Source organism: Macaca nemestrina, chromosome 6 (genome assembly GCF_043159975.1).
Source record: "Macaca nemestrina isolate mMacNem1 chromosome 6, mMacNem.hap1, whole genome shotgun sequence".
Taxonomy (NCBI): Eukaryota; Metazoa; Chordata; class Mammalia; order Primates; family Cercopithecidae; genus Macaca; species Macaca nemestrina.
In genome coordinates this window covers 105,484,494-105,501,171 of record NC_092130.1, presented here as the reverse complement: position 1 = coordinate 105,501,171, position 16,678 = coordinate 105,484,494, and the positions used below count along the sequence as shown (strand labels likewise).

Sequence of the window (16,678 nt, the reverse complement as noted above, 5' to 3'; positions counted from 1 at the left end):
AGAAAAAAAAGCTTGTTTTATGGGAGAAAATTACCATAGGGTTTTTTGTTGTTGTTAACAGAATAAATTTAAACGTGAAGAGAAAACAAATGGATGGAGAATAGACAAAGCATTCCGTAAGTATTAAGACCTCTTTTACAAAGTATTACTTGGAGAGCCTAAAAAATGACCAGTCTTTTGTCTTTGGCTCCAGTGTGTTTTAGATTTGTTTTGTTCCTGTATTGGCATAAGAGGAAGAAGTCTGAAATTTTTCTGTTTAGCAGTATGGGTCTGGTACTTGCTACAAATATATAGGCAGGAGATTATCCAGAATATCTAGGTTCAGGTAAGCAGTTCTAAGTCCAAGAAGTTATGGAGGGATTGATGCTACCACTTCTAAGTGTTATTTATTCTGAAGGAACTGTATTGGAGGAGATAATTGTTTCTGGAAGACAGTACTATTAGTTATATAGATGGTTCTTTCTAGTTCTGAATGACTAATCAGTCATTCATTCTATAACACTGACCACCTACTATATGGTAGTCATTGTTCTAGGTATTGAGTATGTAATGGTGGAAGATATATGGCAGATGAGAATCCTGCATTTAGAGCCCTAAGTCTAATTGGATGGGGGAAGAAAGATAGTGGATAAACATAATTTTAGGTAGTGATTCATTTCCAAAAAGAAGATAAAAGAGAGGGTGGCTGTTTAGATCTCTTTTTTCCTAATGATCATTGGGGGGAAGTTCTGTCTGAAGAGATATACTAGCATTGGAATTTAGATCTTGTCTGAAGGAATGATAGGTATCTTTCAATTTCTAACTAAAATCCTCATTAAAATTAACATTTTTCTTTAAGTCTAGAGAAAGACATCTAAGGATCTATAAAGAAAAATAAATTTACTGTTTAAAATAGTTCTTGTAATTTTTTATTGGAAGACAGGTCTTTTTCTTTTTCACCACACTGGTGGACAGGAATATATTTTTTGTGGATTTATAATTATCAGTATTTTATTATTAATGAATATATTCAATGTCCATTTAGTCATCAGATTAGCCATAGTGCTAATTTTAGGGAAAAAAAATCCAAATGTAGAGAGTACTTACATTATGTAGCATGTACATTTATTTTATGCGTAGACAGTAAGGTAGGTGGGTAGATTCTATACCCAGTGTTTTATCGGGTCTTTAGGGAAACTGCTTTGCGGAATGGTTCTTAGAAGATCTGGAATATTGTGTTCCTTGGCCCATTCCGTGTTAGAGAAGTGGTCCTGAAACTTTTCATTAAGTTTAACACATTATAGTCAGAAAATAATTCATAAATCTATAAACAGTCTATTTAGAGTGTGAAGCCTTTTATAGACCATTATAATAGATATCGTTAAAATTTATTGATCTTAAACACGATACAGTGTTGTATGCCTGTAGTCCCAGCTACTCTCAGGGGTCGCTGAGGCAGGAGGATCCTTTCAGCCCAAGAATTCGAGGCCAGCCTGGGCAACAGAGCAAGATCCTATCTCAAAACTAAAAACAACTCATTGATTTGGGGGCTTTCTGTTGGATTTTTATTTTATTTTATTTTTTTAGTTAAAACCTATATAGGTTTTTTAAGAGAACTTACGTTTTGAATTTCTCTGAGAACCATGTGGAGATCCTTTATGATTCTTTGAGTCTATGTCTTTCAGAATCATTGTGGAGAGTCAGAACAAATTAAGTCTGGGTCAACAGTGAAATAGGGCCTTCAGGAATCCCAGATTTGGGTTTAGTTTCCTGAAATTCTTTTTATTTTAGTATATACCTTCTTTTCTGAGGCTATCTTGTAATCAAACCAGTCTTCAGCTTATGTGCATAGAGCACCATTTTCTCTACATTTACTGTAAGATTAGATGTAAAGTTCAAGCAAGGATTTGCCTCCTGGCCTGGATTCATTCTTGGAGTGTTCAGTGATTACTTTCAGATACAATGCTGTCGATAGGTATTTAGTGGGCATGTTCCTGATTAAATTCATTTACTTCCCACTTTGCTGATTCTTATAAGAGTAAATGGTGAAATGGTTGTGATAAAGGTAGGGCATATGGTGGTGAATAGGCATTTCAAGGACTTCTCAGTCCATAAAAAAATTGATTTATATTTACACACAGTTCAAAGTATAGTTCGAGTTTTGACAAAGAATATGCCTATGTAACCACTATCCCAAACAATAGAGGAAATGTTTTCATCACTTCACAAGGCCTGTTATGTCCCTTTCTGGACAATCAAATGCTGTCTTCCTGGCCCATGGCAACCACTATTTTCATTTTAATCACCATAGATAGCTTAGTGTGTTCTAGAATATCTTATACATGGTATCATACAGTATGTACCCTAGTATCTGTTTTCTTCCACTCAGTGTGTTTTTGAGATTGCCTCAGATTATTGCATGTATCAGTAGTTCCTTTTGTTTAAAACTAGTTTATTTGTAATAAATTATTACAAATTTGTAGTAAACAAATTATTGTTTGTAATAAACTAGTTTATTCCTTTTGTTGCTGAGTGGTGTTCTGATGTGAATTTACCTATTTCTCTGCTAAGACAAAGCTATTTTATTGCTGAGTGGTGTTCTGTTGTGTACTTGTTTATCTGTTCTCCTGCTGATAGACAAACCCATTTGCTTTTGATGTTATGATACTTGAAAAGCTAGAAGTAGTTTTGAAAAATAAAAACTTGAAAGTTCTTTTCCTTTTTTTTAAACAGAGGAAAAGCGCCCTTTTGACTTCGATTTTTTTGCTCATTTGCTTCAGAAAGTTCTTGCTGAAGAAGAGAAAAGAAAACAAAAATCTGTTAAAAATCACAGTTTAAAGGAGAAGAAATCCACCAAACCACGGAAAAATGTAAAAGGTATTGATTTTAAAGGAAAGTGTGCTAGTTTACTTAGTAGTAATAAACTCGTAATGTTGTCCCTCAGGCCTTTGAGAGTTCATGTGTAGCTCAGGTAGTTAAGATCATCATAGCATCCAGTTGGAGGGAGTATATCTTTTTTCAATCAATTAGTTATCTGGTCCAAAACAATAGCTTTGTTTTAAAATTTTTAACTGGCATGATTGGGTTATTTGATATCTTTCTAGCATAGAGGATAGTTGTAGCCAGTCAAAGAGCATCAGAATTTGGAGTGTCGTATTCTAGTATTAAAAAAATGGAACTCTAATCTTTTGGGGTTGTGACTAGACTGTATTGGTTGAGCATAACATTTCTGAAGGCTAATGTTGACTTGTAAAAGGTAGAAAGACGTTGTATATATGTAGGTATTTTTATTTTTAGGCTTATGTTTTCTTAACTATTTGAACTCTGATCTATGAGGACAATGTTTAGCTGTAATCACATAAAGAAGATGCTTGGAACTATAGGGAACCTTATATGTTAGCTACTTTACGTTTTAGCCCCTTTTGTATTGGTTTTAATCACCAAGAAACAGCCCCAGCGATTGTAAGACACTTTTTCCTAAGGACTCACAGTGTGAGTAGTGGCAGAGGCAGAACTGACACCTAGGATTGTGAGAGCCTGTGTTGGGGGTCCCCACGACCACCACCGGGGTTTGAGTATTCACCAAGACGACTAAGGATTCAGCATCCTTTGCCTGGAACATACCAAAATTTCAGATATTCAAAAGGAAAGCAGTGCAGCATAAACCACATTATACGGCTAAGGCACAGTGAACCACTCTTATCAGTTAAGAGTGGTAGGAACCGTTCCCAGAACCAAATTCTGAGACATGACCTGAGGGCCAACCTTGTAAGGAGGATTTTCAAAGGATAGCAGTCAAGCCTGCTAAATTAACTCTTTTCTGTTCAAAGCTGGGCTAGAATTTCTTCTTCTGGAGCATATCTTTTAAAAAGTAGTATTGATAACTGCAAAATATCTTTATTCTCAGTAATCTTTTTTTTTTTTTTACTTGTACATAATCCTAGAAGATTAAAATATATATCTTCTTGTGATTATCATGTTATAGGTGATAACATGAGTAACTCACTGTATCTTATTTAATGTAAGAACTTTTTTTTTGAGACAGGGTCTCACTTTGTTGCCCAGGCTGGAGTACAGTGGCCCAATCTTGGCTCACTGAATTCTTCACTGCTCGAGTTCAAATAGTTCTTTCACCTCAGCCTCCTGAATTGCTGAGATTACAGGCACGTGCCACCATGCCTGGCTAATTTTTGTAATTTTTCGTAGAGATGGGGTTTTACCATATTGGCCAGACTGGTCTTAAACTCCTGACCTCAAATGATCTGCCCACCTTGGCCTCCCAAAGCACTGGGATTGCAGGTGTGAGCCACCATGCCCAACCAGAACTTTTTTTTTTGAGGTGGAGTTTTGCTCTTGTTGCCCAGGCTGGAGTGCCTTGGCGCCATCTCAGCTCACTGCAGCCTCCACCTCTCCAATTCAAGCGATTCTCCTGCCTCAGCCTCCCAAGTAGCTGGGATTACAGGCATGTGCCACCATACCCAGCTAATTTTTGTATTTTTAGTAGAGATGGAGTTTCACCATGTTGGCCAGGCTGGTCTTGAACTCCTGACCTCAAGTGATCCACCTGCGTCAGCCTCCCAAAGTGTTGGGATTACAGGCATGAGCCACCATGCCCAGCCCAGAGTTTTGCTGTTATCGCCCAGGCTGGAGTGCAATGATGCGATCTTGGCTCACTGCAACTTCTGCCTCCCGTGTTCAAGTGATTCTCCTGCCTCAGCCTCCTGAGCAGCTGGGATTACAGGTGCCTGCCACCACGTCCAGCTAATTTCTGTATTTTTAGTAGAGATGGGGTTTCACCATGTTGGCCAGGTTGGTCTCGAACTTCTGACCTCAGATGATCTGCTCGCCTCAGCCTCTCAAAGTACTGGGATTACAGGTGTGAGCCATCGCACCCGGCCTGTATTAAATGCATTTTCAATTTACAGTATACTCAACTTATGATGGGTTTATTGGGATGAAACCCAGTATAAGTCAAGGAGCATCTCTATATGTAATTGTTTTTGTTTAATAAAAATGAGATTTAAAAAAAAAGATTTTATGTGTATCTTGTTCTGCTTGATTTTTTAATGCAACAGTATGCTTTGAAATTTTCATGTGACTGCATATAAACTTACCTCATTACTATTATTGGCTCCATGGATTTTTATATATTATTTAGTCATTTCCCATTGGACATTTTAGGTTGTCTTTAGGTTTTTTGTTCTTGCAAATAAATACTACAGAGGACATCTTTGAGTCTCTTTTCCACCTTCACAAATTTTTCTTTAGGTTGTTTGCATATTTATAGTCGTTTCTCTTGTTTTCAGTCAAAAAAATTGCCTGTGAAAGAGTGAATGATGATCCAGATGAGTCTATGAGTTCTAGAATTTCAGACACAGAAAGATCTCAGAAGGATGCTCAGACAGTTGACGAAGAGTCTCTGACCTTATCAGGGAAGGATGCAGAACAGGTTGCATTAGAAGTAGACCTAAATCAAAAGAAAAGAAGAAGGAAGAAGCAAGATGGAGTTAATGAACTGGAAGTAAACAATCTTTTAGAAAATGCCACTGTTCAGGCGGGTCCTTCTAAAGGAGAAAAACACAAGAGTAAGTTTCTTACATATTTAAAAAGCCTCTATATTACTTGAGAAGACATGTACAGCAATATGGTATGTAACTTAATTTTCTGTCTAGATAGCAATTAATGGTGCTTATTAATTGGTTCTGTACTCATGGTACTGTGCTAACTCTGTTTATTTTTAATTAAAGAAAAAAGTTTATTGTAAAAAGAAAATTAAATTAAAGTGGGGAGATTGTTCTCTAAAGTTTGTTTCTAAGTTGTGTCACCTCCTGTGCATTCCCATTAACTATGATTAGAAATCACATGTATATATAGTTTGAAGTGTGTTGCTTATGTCTGTTAATAAAGCACAGGTTTTCATGTTGTACCTCTACAGAGCACCTCTGTGAACCCAGAAGGGGTTAATTCCTATAAAAGAACTAGAGGAATATGTGTTCCTTCCATTTTTCTTTTTTACTCTTTGAATGCAAACATATTGCCACTTAAGAGTTGCTTGGGATGAGGGCTAAGAGTTTGAGGGGGAGTCTTGGTCCCTTTCCTTAAGAATTCATATGTACATTATTTAAAGCCGATAACCAAGGAAAAGGTAGGAGCAGACCAGAACAACCTTTCTATAAAATTTATGTTTTCTGTAGTTCAGATTTACCAATCTGATTTTAATATAAGAGTCCTGGTAGCTAACATCGCATGCTTTGTAGGCATCACAATATTATGCTCTTTTTTGGCTTATCATTAGAGTCATTACGTATAATGCAGAACAGCTTAATGATTCACAACCAGATTTTAGAAATCAAACAGACCTTGCTTTAAATTCCAGCTTTTTTACTTGCTTAAGTATTGCATTGGGCAAGTTACTTAAGATCTCTGAACTCAGGGGTTCTCTATGAGGTTAATATTAATATCTTTTAACAGGTTTGTTTCAAGTATTAAATGAGATAATGCATTTGATGGACTTAAGGGTTCCAGCCACTTAATAAGTACTTAATAAATGATAGCTATTACTTTGTTACTAATTGGTATACTTCTGAAGGAGCAAAAGAATAGTTAAGTCAACTTTTAGTTTCCTTACTTGACATATAAAATAAGCCACTTTAAATACTTAGAATTTAAGATAAAAGAAAGATGCTATAAACTGTCCAAGAAGCTTGGGCTGATCCTCATCTATGTTAAGTTTTTATTGTGGTCTAAAAATAAGATGTGTGCCTTGCAAATAGGAATTTGAATGTTGAATGGATTAAGGTTTTGTAGGAAAAGACAGTGTTATAGGTAAATTCCTTTGTGCTTTAAAAAATATGTTTTTGCTGTCATTTTTTAGAATAACATGCATTTTGTATTTGTAGATAAATGTCAGGCTATAAGGCCCGAGGTAAAGGAAGGTGAATGCAGTAAGGAGCAGATGCTTTCCTGCACACAAAACGTAGATGGCATTGTGGGTTTTGCCTCCAGTGAAAAAGTTGAGAAAAGAACTGACCCCATCCTTTCATTAAGGTATTTTCTGTGTGTTTTCTGGTTTTACCCACATCTGTTGATTACTGAGAAAGGAGTGTTGAAGTCTCCATCTGTAATTGTGGATTTGCCTGTTTCTTTTTTTCAGTTCTATTTGTTTTTGCTCCATATATTTTGAAGCTCTTTTGTTAGGTGTGTACATATCTAGGATTGTTTTGTCTTTTTGGTGAAATTCCCTTTATCATTGTGTACTATCCTTCTGGTATTGCTCTTTTTTTCTGATGTTTACTTTGCCATTGTAGCTTTCTTTTGGTTGGTGTTTACATGGGTTTATCATTTTCTATAATGATTTTCTTTGTCTTTGGTTTTCATTAGTTTGAATATAATGTGTCCTGCTCTGTGTGTGTGTGTGTGTTTTAAAATCTTAATTTGTAATATAAAAACATGAGATTTACCCTCTTAACAGATTTTTTATGTGTACTATACAGTATTGTTAACTATAAGCACAGTGTTGTATTGCCGATCTCTGGAATTTTTTTTTACCTTGCATAACTGTACCTCTGTACCTATTGAACAGCAACTCCCATTTCCTCCGCCTCCCAGCCCTTGGCAATCATGATTCTTTCTTTTTCTTTTTTGTTTTGTTTTGTTTTGTTTTGTTTTTGAGATGGGGTCCGTTTCTGTCACCCAGGCTGGAGTGCAGTGGCACGATCTCAGCTCCCTGCAACTTCCACCTCCCAGGCTCAAGCAATCCTCCCATCTCAGCCTCCCAAGAAGCTGGGACCACAGGCATGTACCACTACACCTGGCTAATTTCTTGTATTTTTGTTAGAGATGGAGTTTCACCATTTTGCTCAGGCTGGTCTTGAACTGAGCTCAGGTGATCCACCTGCCCTGGCCTCCCAAAGTACTGGGATTACAGGTGTGAGTCACAGCGCCCAGCCTCATGCAGTAGTTTTCCTTCTGTGACTGGCTTATTTCACTTAATGTAATGTCCTCAACTTTCATCCATATTGTAGCATATCAGAAGATTGCCTTTTTTATGACCGAATAATATTATAGTACATGTATAGGCCACATTTTCTTCATCCATTCATTGGTTGATGGACATTTAGGTTGTTTTTGTCTGTTGTCGTCACTGAACATGGGAGTGCAAATATCTCTTTGAGGTCCTGATTTCAGTTCTTGTGGATGAATACCTGGAAGTAGGGTTGCTAGATCATGTGGTAGTTCTACTTTTCATTTTTTGAGGACCCTTCATACTGTTTCCAATAGCGGGTGCACCATTTTACATAACCACCAACAATGTACAAGGGTTCCAATTTTTTTCACATCTTCTTCAATACTTGTTATCTTTCATTTTATTAATAATGTCCTTCTGAACAGGTAGAAGGTGGTTTCTTATGGTTGTTTTGATTTGCATTTCCCAGATAATTATTGAGTTGAGCATCTTTCGTAGCTGTTAGCCATTTGTGTATCTTCTTTGGAGACATGTCTATTCAGGTCCTGTGCCCGAGTTTTTAATTAGGTTATTTTTTTTTTTGCTGTTGAGTTTTGAGAATTATTTATGTAGTTTGGATTTTAGCCCCTTATCAGAAATATGATTTACACATTTTCTCCCATTCCATAGATTGCCTTTTCACTCTGCTGTTTCCTTTGGTGTACAGAAGCTTTTTAGTTCAATGTAGTCCCATTTGTCTAATTTTGCTTTTGTTGCCTATACTTTTGGTGTCATATCTAAGAAACTATTGCCAAAAACAAACTTAAAGCTGTTTACTGTTTTTAAGCATACAATTTAGTAGCATTAATTACATTTACATTGTTGTGCAGCCATCAGCACTATTTCTAAAGCTGTTTTATCACTGCAAACAGAAAATCTGCACCCATTATGCAGTAATTCCTCATTCTCCCCTCGCTGCAACCACTGATAATCTCTAATCTGCTTTCTGTTTCCCATCCATGTACTAATCAGGACCAGACTTGCTTAGTTTGAGATCAAATTAGGCCCATTAAGAGTGGTAAGGTTGTAGACAACTTTCTGTTTCTATGTCTAATCTAGATATTTCACGTAAGTGGAATCATGCTATTTCTCATAGTTGTTTGTTCCTAGGTGACAGATATCTAAAGTGTGACTTCAGAGATACACCTAGTTTTGTAAACTACACAAAACTACTCATGACTTTTTCTAATTTTTAAAATAATTTAAAAAAATTGTGACAGGGTCTTACTCTGTTGCTCCGGCTAGAGTGTAGTAGCATGATCGTGGCTCACCACAACCTTGAACTCTTGGGCTCAAATGATTCTATCACCTCAGCCTCTCGAGTGGGACTACAGTCATGGGACACCATGCCTGGCTAATTTTAAAAACATTTTTTAGTGGAGATGTTTTCCAGGCTGGTCTCAAACTCCTGGGCTCAAGCAATCCTCGCACCTCAGCATGAGCCACTGTGGCCCTAACTTTTTCTACTTTAGGGGAAAACAACCTTGTAATGATCGTTAAAGTCCCAGTTGGTTTTGGAAAACAAAGAGTTGATTCTAAAATTGTTGTGTACACAAGAGTAAAGGCTCAAGAATGGTAAAGACAGGTTTAAAAACCGCCAGCTTTGGAGAGGGACTGTCCTAGACTAATTTTCAAGCTACAGTAACTAAAGCAGCATGGTATTGGTACAGGGTTAGATGAATTGACTCAGTGGAACTGAATATAGAGTTTAGGAAGAGACATTTAGGAATCTGTCGTATGGCAGAGGTAGCTTTAGAAATTAGCGGGCAGGCCGGGCGCGGTGGCTCACGCCTGTAATCCCAGCACTTTGGGAGGCCGAGGCGGGCGGATCACAAGATCAGGAGATCGAGACCATCCTGGCTAACACTGTGAAACCCCGTCTCTACTAAAAATGCAAAAAAAATTAGCCGGGCGAGGCGGCGGGCACCTGTAGTCCCAGCTACTCGGGAGGCTGAGGCAGGAGAATGGTGTGAACCCGGGAGGCGGAGCTTGCAGTGAGCCGAGATCGCGCCACTGCACTCCAGCCTGGGCGACTAAGCGAGACTCTGTCTCAAAAAAAAAAAAAAAAAAGAAATTAGCGGGCAAAGATTGAACTAACTAACCATCAGATTGAGCTCAGATTTGAAAACCATAATATTTAATCCTCATGTTACCATATCCGCTAACTTCCTGATGGATTGAAGACTACATGTATAAAACAAATCTTTACAACTTTTAGAAGAAATGTAGAAAAATATCTTTGTAATGTCAAGGCCTGAGGTAAGACATTTCTATTAAAACATAGAAAACACAGACTTTAAAAGATAAGATTGGTAAGTTTGATGGTAGTAAAATTAAATAGTTCTGTTAACAAATCCTCCATAAAGAAAATAAAAGGCAAGTTACTGATCGGGAGATTTTATGTGTAATATCTAGACAATAAAAATATATAGAGAACTCTTGCTGATAAGTCAGGAAAAGATGAACACCTAGTAGAAAAAATGAGCGAGAAAAAAGAAAAAAAAAAAGATATGGCTAAATGTGAATATGTGTTGAAATGGTCAGTGCATGACTCTCAGTTATATTATTGTTAGTTGAAATTTATTTTGTGACCGAGTCTTGCTCTATCGCCCAGGCTGGAGTGCAGTGGTGCAATCTCAGCTCACTGCCGCCTCGATTTCCTGGGCTTAAGCGGTCCTCTCACCTCAGCCTTCTGAGTAGCTGGGACTACAGGCACGTTCTATAACACCTGGCTGATAATTGAAATATTTTTAAATATAGTAGTTCTCACTTTGCATAGGACTATGTTAACTGCAACTTGAGCTTATTGGAGCTGTGTCTTTGCTTTATATGACTTTTGGTCACACAGTACCCTGCATAGCAAGGCTTGCCTATATAAATTTTAATGAAAGCTAATTCCTAAATGTTACTATTATTTTATGCATGTTTGATTTGTGAACCACATTTAATAATTTCTCATTTTGAAGCCTTTTTTTTTTTTTTTGAGACAGAGCTTGGCTCTATCACCCAGGCTGGAGTGCAGTGGTGTGATCACCTCCCGGGTTCTAGTGATTCTTTTGCCTCAGCCTCCTAAGTAGGTGGATTATAGGCCTGCACCACCATGCCCAGCTAGTTTTTGTATTTTTATTAGAGATGGAGTTTAACCATATTGGCCAAGATGGTCTCAAACTCCTAGCCTCAAGTAATCGACCCACCCCGGCCTCCCAAAGTGCTGGGATTACAGGCGTGAGCCACTTTGTCCGGCCTTCGTTTTGAAATTTCTTGAGCATGTTCCTAAACGTGTAAATTTGTGGCTGCTGCTTTCTCTGGAGGTACAGTTTTTGTAACATGGTGCAAGATGGATCATAGAAAAGCTAATATAGCAGTTTGTATTATTCTGTAATTTGAAGCAGCATCTTGCAAAATGGTGATTTTGTGTATTTAAAATTTTTAAAAATAATTATTATAAAATATATATTATTAGGAATTCTTTTCTGTCTGATATATTTTCACTTTTTTAGTAATCAACAAGATGTCGCATCAGTAGCAACTGAGTCTTCAGAATCAAGCACTTCAGATTTGCCTTCATTAGAAGTTGGAATTAGAGCATCGTGTGAGGTGAATGATGCTGAGGGTAGTTGTACAGAAGAAAGAAATGTTGACCTAAAAAATAATTCACAGTGAGTATTTTATACGATAGGATTTATTTATAAAATTTTGATAAGGTTCTTAAATGATAATAATGTTGCTTTATTTAGGGATTCAAGGGGACTATTAATACATAGTTTATTAATAGTTGAGGGAATCATTTAATATGTAATTATACTGTAGTCTGTTCAGAGTATAACATCAGGTGTTTTTATATTTAATTGCAGAAAGATTCTCTTTCATATTTGTTGTATAATATATGAATTTTAGGAAGGTGGTAACTTACGAAATTCGAAAACAATTTGGAAGCCTAAATATTTGCCGTGAGATTTTACTTTTGCTTGGTTTGAGTTATTTTTTATGCCTGGTGTCAAAATAATAGATTTTAATATTGGTGATTTCAAGGAAGTGTATCTTCCAGTATGCAGATACTGGTTAAATTAATATCTTCTCAAGAAATGATTAAAAGCATCATAAAAATCTCCCTTTGAAGAGATATCTGAAGGTTTTATACTTCCTTTTAATCTTCCTCATAATTCCTCATCTCATATGGGCTTAAAAGCTATTCAGTTTATGGGCTGGGCACAGTGGCTTACACCTGTAATCCCAGCACTTTGGGAGGCCGAGGCAGGCGGATCACAAGGTCAGGAGATTGAGACCATCCTGGCTAACATGGTGAAACCCTGTCTCTGCTAAAAATACAAAAAATTAGCTGGGCGTGGTGGTGGCACAGGTGGCAGCCGGTGTGCCTGTAGTCCCAGCTACTTAGAAGGCTGAGGCAGGAGAATGGCGTGAACCCGGGAGGCAGAGCCTTCAGTGAGCTGAGATCACGTCACTGCACTCCATCCTGGGCGACAGAGCGAGACTCTGTCAAAAAAAAAAAAAAAAAAAGAAAGCTATTCATCAATTCTTATTTTTCAGTAAAGTACTGTCACAATGGAAATCAAACTCTTAAAAAATCAAAATGTCAGTTAGTCTTTGAAATAGACAATACATTCATAGGGTTCAAACATCAACAAGTATAAAAAGGTATGATTGAGCTCTCCCTCTTAACCTGTCCCGTTTCACTCAAATAATCCATGTTATTTATTTCTTATATTCTTTCAGAGATTAAAAAAATACATTCAAGCTAATACAAATTTATATTTTTTGCTCTTGTTATAAACCTAATGATACTATATATAACATTTTGCAGTGGTTTTCTTCTGTCTTCATATTCTTATGTAGTAACTCTCCTTGTTCTTTTTATAGCTTAATAGTGTTCTGTATATGTATGCATCATAGTTTGTATTACCAGTGCCCTATTGACTGCTATGTAGGCTGTGTTGCTAAACAGTGCTTATAGTCTTGCACCTCTATCTTTTTGCCTATATACAAGTATATAGGGTAAGTTCCTGAAAATTGAGTTGCTTGCTGACAGAATGTGTGTGTGTGTATACACACACTTACACATTTAAATATTTACGATTTTTTTTTGAGACAGGGTTGCAGGAGTGCAGTGGTGTGATCATAGCTCACTGCAACCTCGACCTGGCCCCAGGCTTAGGTGATCCTCTCACCTTAGTCTCCCTAGTAGCTGGGACTATAGGTGCTCACCACCACATCCAGAGATGGAGTCTTGCTCTTGTCACCCAGTCTGGAGTGCACTGGCACCATCTTGGCTCACTGCAACCTCTGCCTCCCGGATTCAAGGAATTCACCTTCCTCAGCCTTCTGAGTAGCTGGGACTACAGGCACATGCCGCCATGCATGGCTAATTATTGTTATTTTTAGTAGAAACAGGGTTTCACCATGTTTGCCAGGCTGGTCTCGAACTCCTGACCTGAGGTGATCCACCCACCTCGGCCTCCCAAAGTGCTGGGATTATAGGTATGAGCCACCGTGCCCGGCCTTCCCGTCATCTTAATCTTACTTAATATTTCTTAAGTTTTATCCTCACCGTATTGTATTGCATTTCATCTTATCCTCCCTGGTATGAGTTGCTACCTTCAATATATGCCAAAACTATGTCTATTTTGAAGTTGGTTTCTGGATTTTAAATTTGTTTCATTTATCTGTTTACTCGTATATTATTACCACACTGTTTTAATTACTGATGATGAATAGTATATTTTTAATATCAGATAGAACAAATTAGTCTAAGTTTTCTTTGCTACTCTTGTTCTAAGTAAGCTCTTAAAGGAGTTCTTCCTAGTTCTCAGTAGGTTATTTTAGAAGTTCATTTGGACATGACTGCATGTTTGATGCTATTTAAATAATGTTAATTTTTCAGGGAAATTGATCAAACAGAAAATGTTAAACCGATGTTGAGAGGTTGCTTCCAGAGACCTAAACCCAATTTGTCAAGGGCTGGGAAGAAATCGGTTCTTTCACAAGGCAAAACAGAGGCAGAGAGCAAGAATTCACATTCAAAAACTTCAGTTGAAAAGGTATGGGGTAAGAGACTTCATGGAAATTAAAATTATAAAAATTTTCTTTAAATAGTTGGGAATAAAAGTTTTTGACTTGTAATTACAAAGTAATGTTACTGATATTAAAACGGATACAAGAACTTACATTAACATTAGATTTTTTCCTATCTTAGTCTCCTGTTGACACGTTTTCTTTAACCTGGTATATAATCATTTCAGATATCCTCAGTGGTGATAAATCTATCGTCTGTTTACTTATATAAAATTTTTATTTAAAATATTTCATAAACCAGCTATATATTAAATTATGCCCACAACGTTCTCATCCACACATAGGCAGTCACATTTCTGTTTGTCTTTTACAAACTGTTTGTTTTTTCTGAGACAGGGTCTTGCTCTATTGCCAAGGCAACAGAGTCCAGGAGTGCAATGGCACTATTACGGCTCTCTACAGACTCAAAATCCTGAGCTCAAGTGACTCTCCCACATCACCCTCCCCAGTAGGTGGGAATACAGGTGTGTGCCACCAAACCCAGATAATTTTTTTTTTTTTTTTTTTTTTTGAGACAGAGTCTCGCTGTCTCCCAGGCTGGACTGCAATGGCGCGATCTCGGCTCACTGCAAGCTCCATCTCCCGATTTCATACCATTCTCCTGCCTCAGTCTCCTGAGTGCCTGGGACTATAGGCACCCACCACCACGCCTGGCTAATTTTTTGTATTTTTAGTAGAGACGGGGTTTCGGTGTGTTAGCCAGGATGGTCTTGATCTCCTGACCTCGTGATCTGCCCGCCTCAGCCTCCCAAAGTGCTGGGATTACAGGCATGAACCACCGCGCCCGGCCTGATTTTCTTTTTTAAATTAGCAAAAATTAGGAATGGAGTATATGTGCACCAGGCTGGTTTCTAACTCCTGGCCTCAAGTGATTCTCCTGCCTCAGCTTTCCAGAGTGCTAGGATTATAGGCATGAGCCAGCTCACCTGGTCAATAAATTTCTTTATTCTTTTTCTTTCTTTCTTTCTTTCTTTTTTTTTTTTTTTGCGATGGAGTCTTGCTCTGTCACCTAGGCTGGAGTGCAGTGGCATGTTCTTGGCTCACTGCAGCCTCCACCTCTCAGGGTGAAGCAATTCTCCTGCCTCAGTCTCCCAAGTAGCTGGGATTACAGGCACATGCCACCACACCTGGCTAATTTTTGTATTTTTAGTAGAGACAGGGTTTCACCATGTTGGCCAGGCTGGTCTCGAACTCCTGACCTGATGTGATCCACCTGCCTCAGCCTCCCAAAGTGCTGGGATTACAGACATAAGCCACCATGCCTGCCCTCTTTTTTTTTTTTTTTTTTTTTTTGAGATAGGGTCTCGCTCAGTCGCCCAGGCTGGAGTGCAATGGCATGATCCTGGCTCATTGTAGCCTCTGTCTCACAGGTTCAAGCTATTCTCGTGCCTCAGCCTCCTAAGTAGGTGGGATTGCAGGCATGCACCACCATGCCCAACTAATTTTTGTATTTTCAGTTGAGATGAGGTTTTGTCATGTTGGCCAGGCTTGTCTTGAATTCCTGACCTCAAGTGATCCATCCACATTGGCCTCTCAAAATGCTGGGATTACAGGTGTGAGGGCACCATGCCTGGCCAATAACTTTATCTATGTATGCACACATTTCTATAATTTTTAACCATTATGTGTATAATATTTAAAACCTTTTTCTTTTCTTTGTTTTGTTTTTGGGACGGAGTCTTGCCCTGTCGCCCAGGCTGGGGTGCGATGGCGTGATCTCGGCTCAGTGCAACCTCTGCCTCCAGGGTTCAAGCGATTCTCCTGCCTCAGCCTTCCAAGTAGCTGAGATTACAGGCGCACACCTCTATGCCCAGCCAATTTTTGTACTTTTAGTAGAGACAAGGTTTCACTATGTTGAGCCACTGCGCCCTGCCAAAACCTTTTTTACCTGGCCACAGTGGTGCACACCTGTAATCCCAGCACTTTGGGAGGCCGAGGCCGGTGGTTCACTTTAGGCCAGGAGTTTGAAACCAGCCTGGCCAACATGGCGAAACCCCATCTCTATTAAAAATACAAAAAATTAGCTGGGTGTTGTGACACACGCCTGTAATCCCAACTACTCGGGAGTTTGAGGCAAGAGAACCATCTGAACCCAGGAGGGAAGAGGTTTCAGCGAACCAAGATTGCGCCACTGTACTCCAGCCTGGGCAACAGAGCGAAACTCTCAAAAAAATAAAAAATTAAAAAAAACTCTTTTCCTCTGAAACTATTAATTTACACTTTTTTGGGTCCAATTGATATTTTTAATAGCTATATCATGTTAACATGTTATTGATTTACCTAATCAGTTTTCTACTAATGGATGTTCAGATTGTTTATATTTTTGTTTATTTGTTTTTTTAACTCTTGTACATAAGAAGCAAACAATTTTGTAAGTAAGGCTTTCTCAAGGAAACAAAGTGTAAATTTCTACAGACTGGTGGGATTGTTGGGTCAAATAATGTTTTAAATATTTTTATGATTCTTGTTATGTGTTGTCTTTTGTTATTTGTTATTTTTATTACTTTAAAAATTTTTCTGATATGTCTGAGTCCTGAATTGTTATGCATTGTCAAGCTGACAGTCATAAATAATGTATTTACATTGCTAAGGTGAATCTTTCTG

At 37.9% G+C, this 16,678-nt stretch overlaps 1 protein-coding gene across 7 annotated transcripts in view; it reads left to right on the top strand.

Moving 5' to 3' along the window:
- Positions 1 to 16,678, top strand: part of LOC105475183 (BDP1 general transcription factor IIIB subunit) — a 115,178-nt gene that overhangs the window by 29,609 nt on the left and 68,891 nt on the right. For all 7 annotated transcript variants that reach the window (XR_011624935.1, XR_011624937.1, XR_011624936.1 and 4 more), the window contains exons 8-13: positions 62 to 116; positions 2,713 to 2,856; positions 5,286 to 5,564; positions 6,879 to 7,026; positions 11,485 to 11,643; positions 13,884 to 14,040. Coding sequence is in view for 3 of the 7 variants with exons in the window: in XM_071098832.1 (XP_070954933.1) it covers positions 62 to 116; positions 2,713 to 2,856; positions 5,286 to 5,564; positions 6,879 to 7,026; positions 11,485 to 11,643; positions 13,884 to 14,040 (942 nt within the window). In the remaining 4 variants the exon portion in view is untranslated. The remainder of the gene's footprint in view (positions 1 to 61; positions 117 to 2,712; positions 2,857 to 5,285; positions 5,565 to 6,878; positions 7,027 to 11,484; positions 11,644 to 13,883; positions 14,041 to 16,678) is intronic.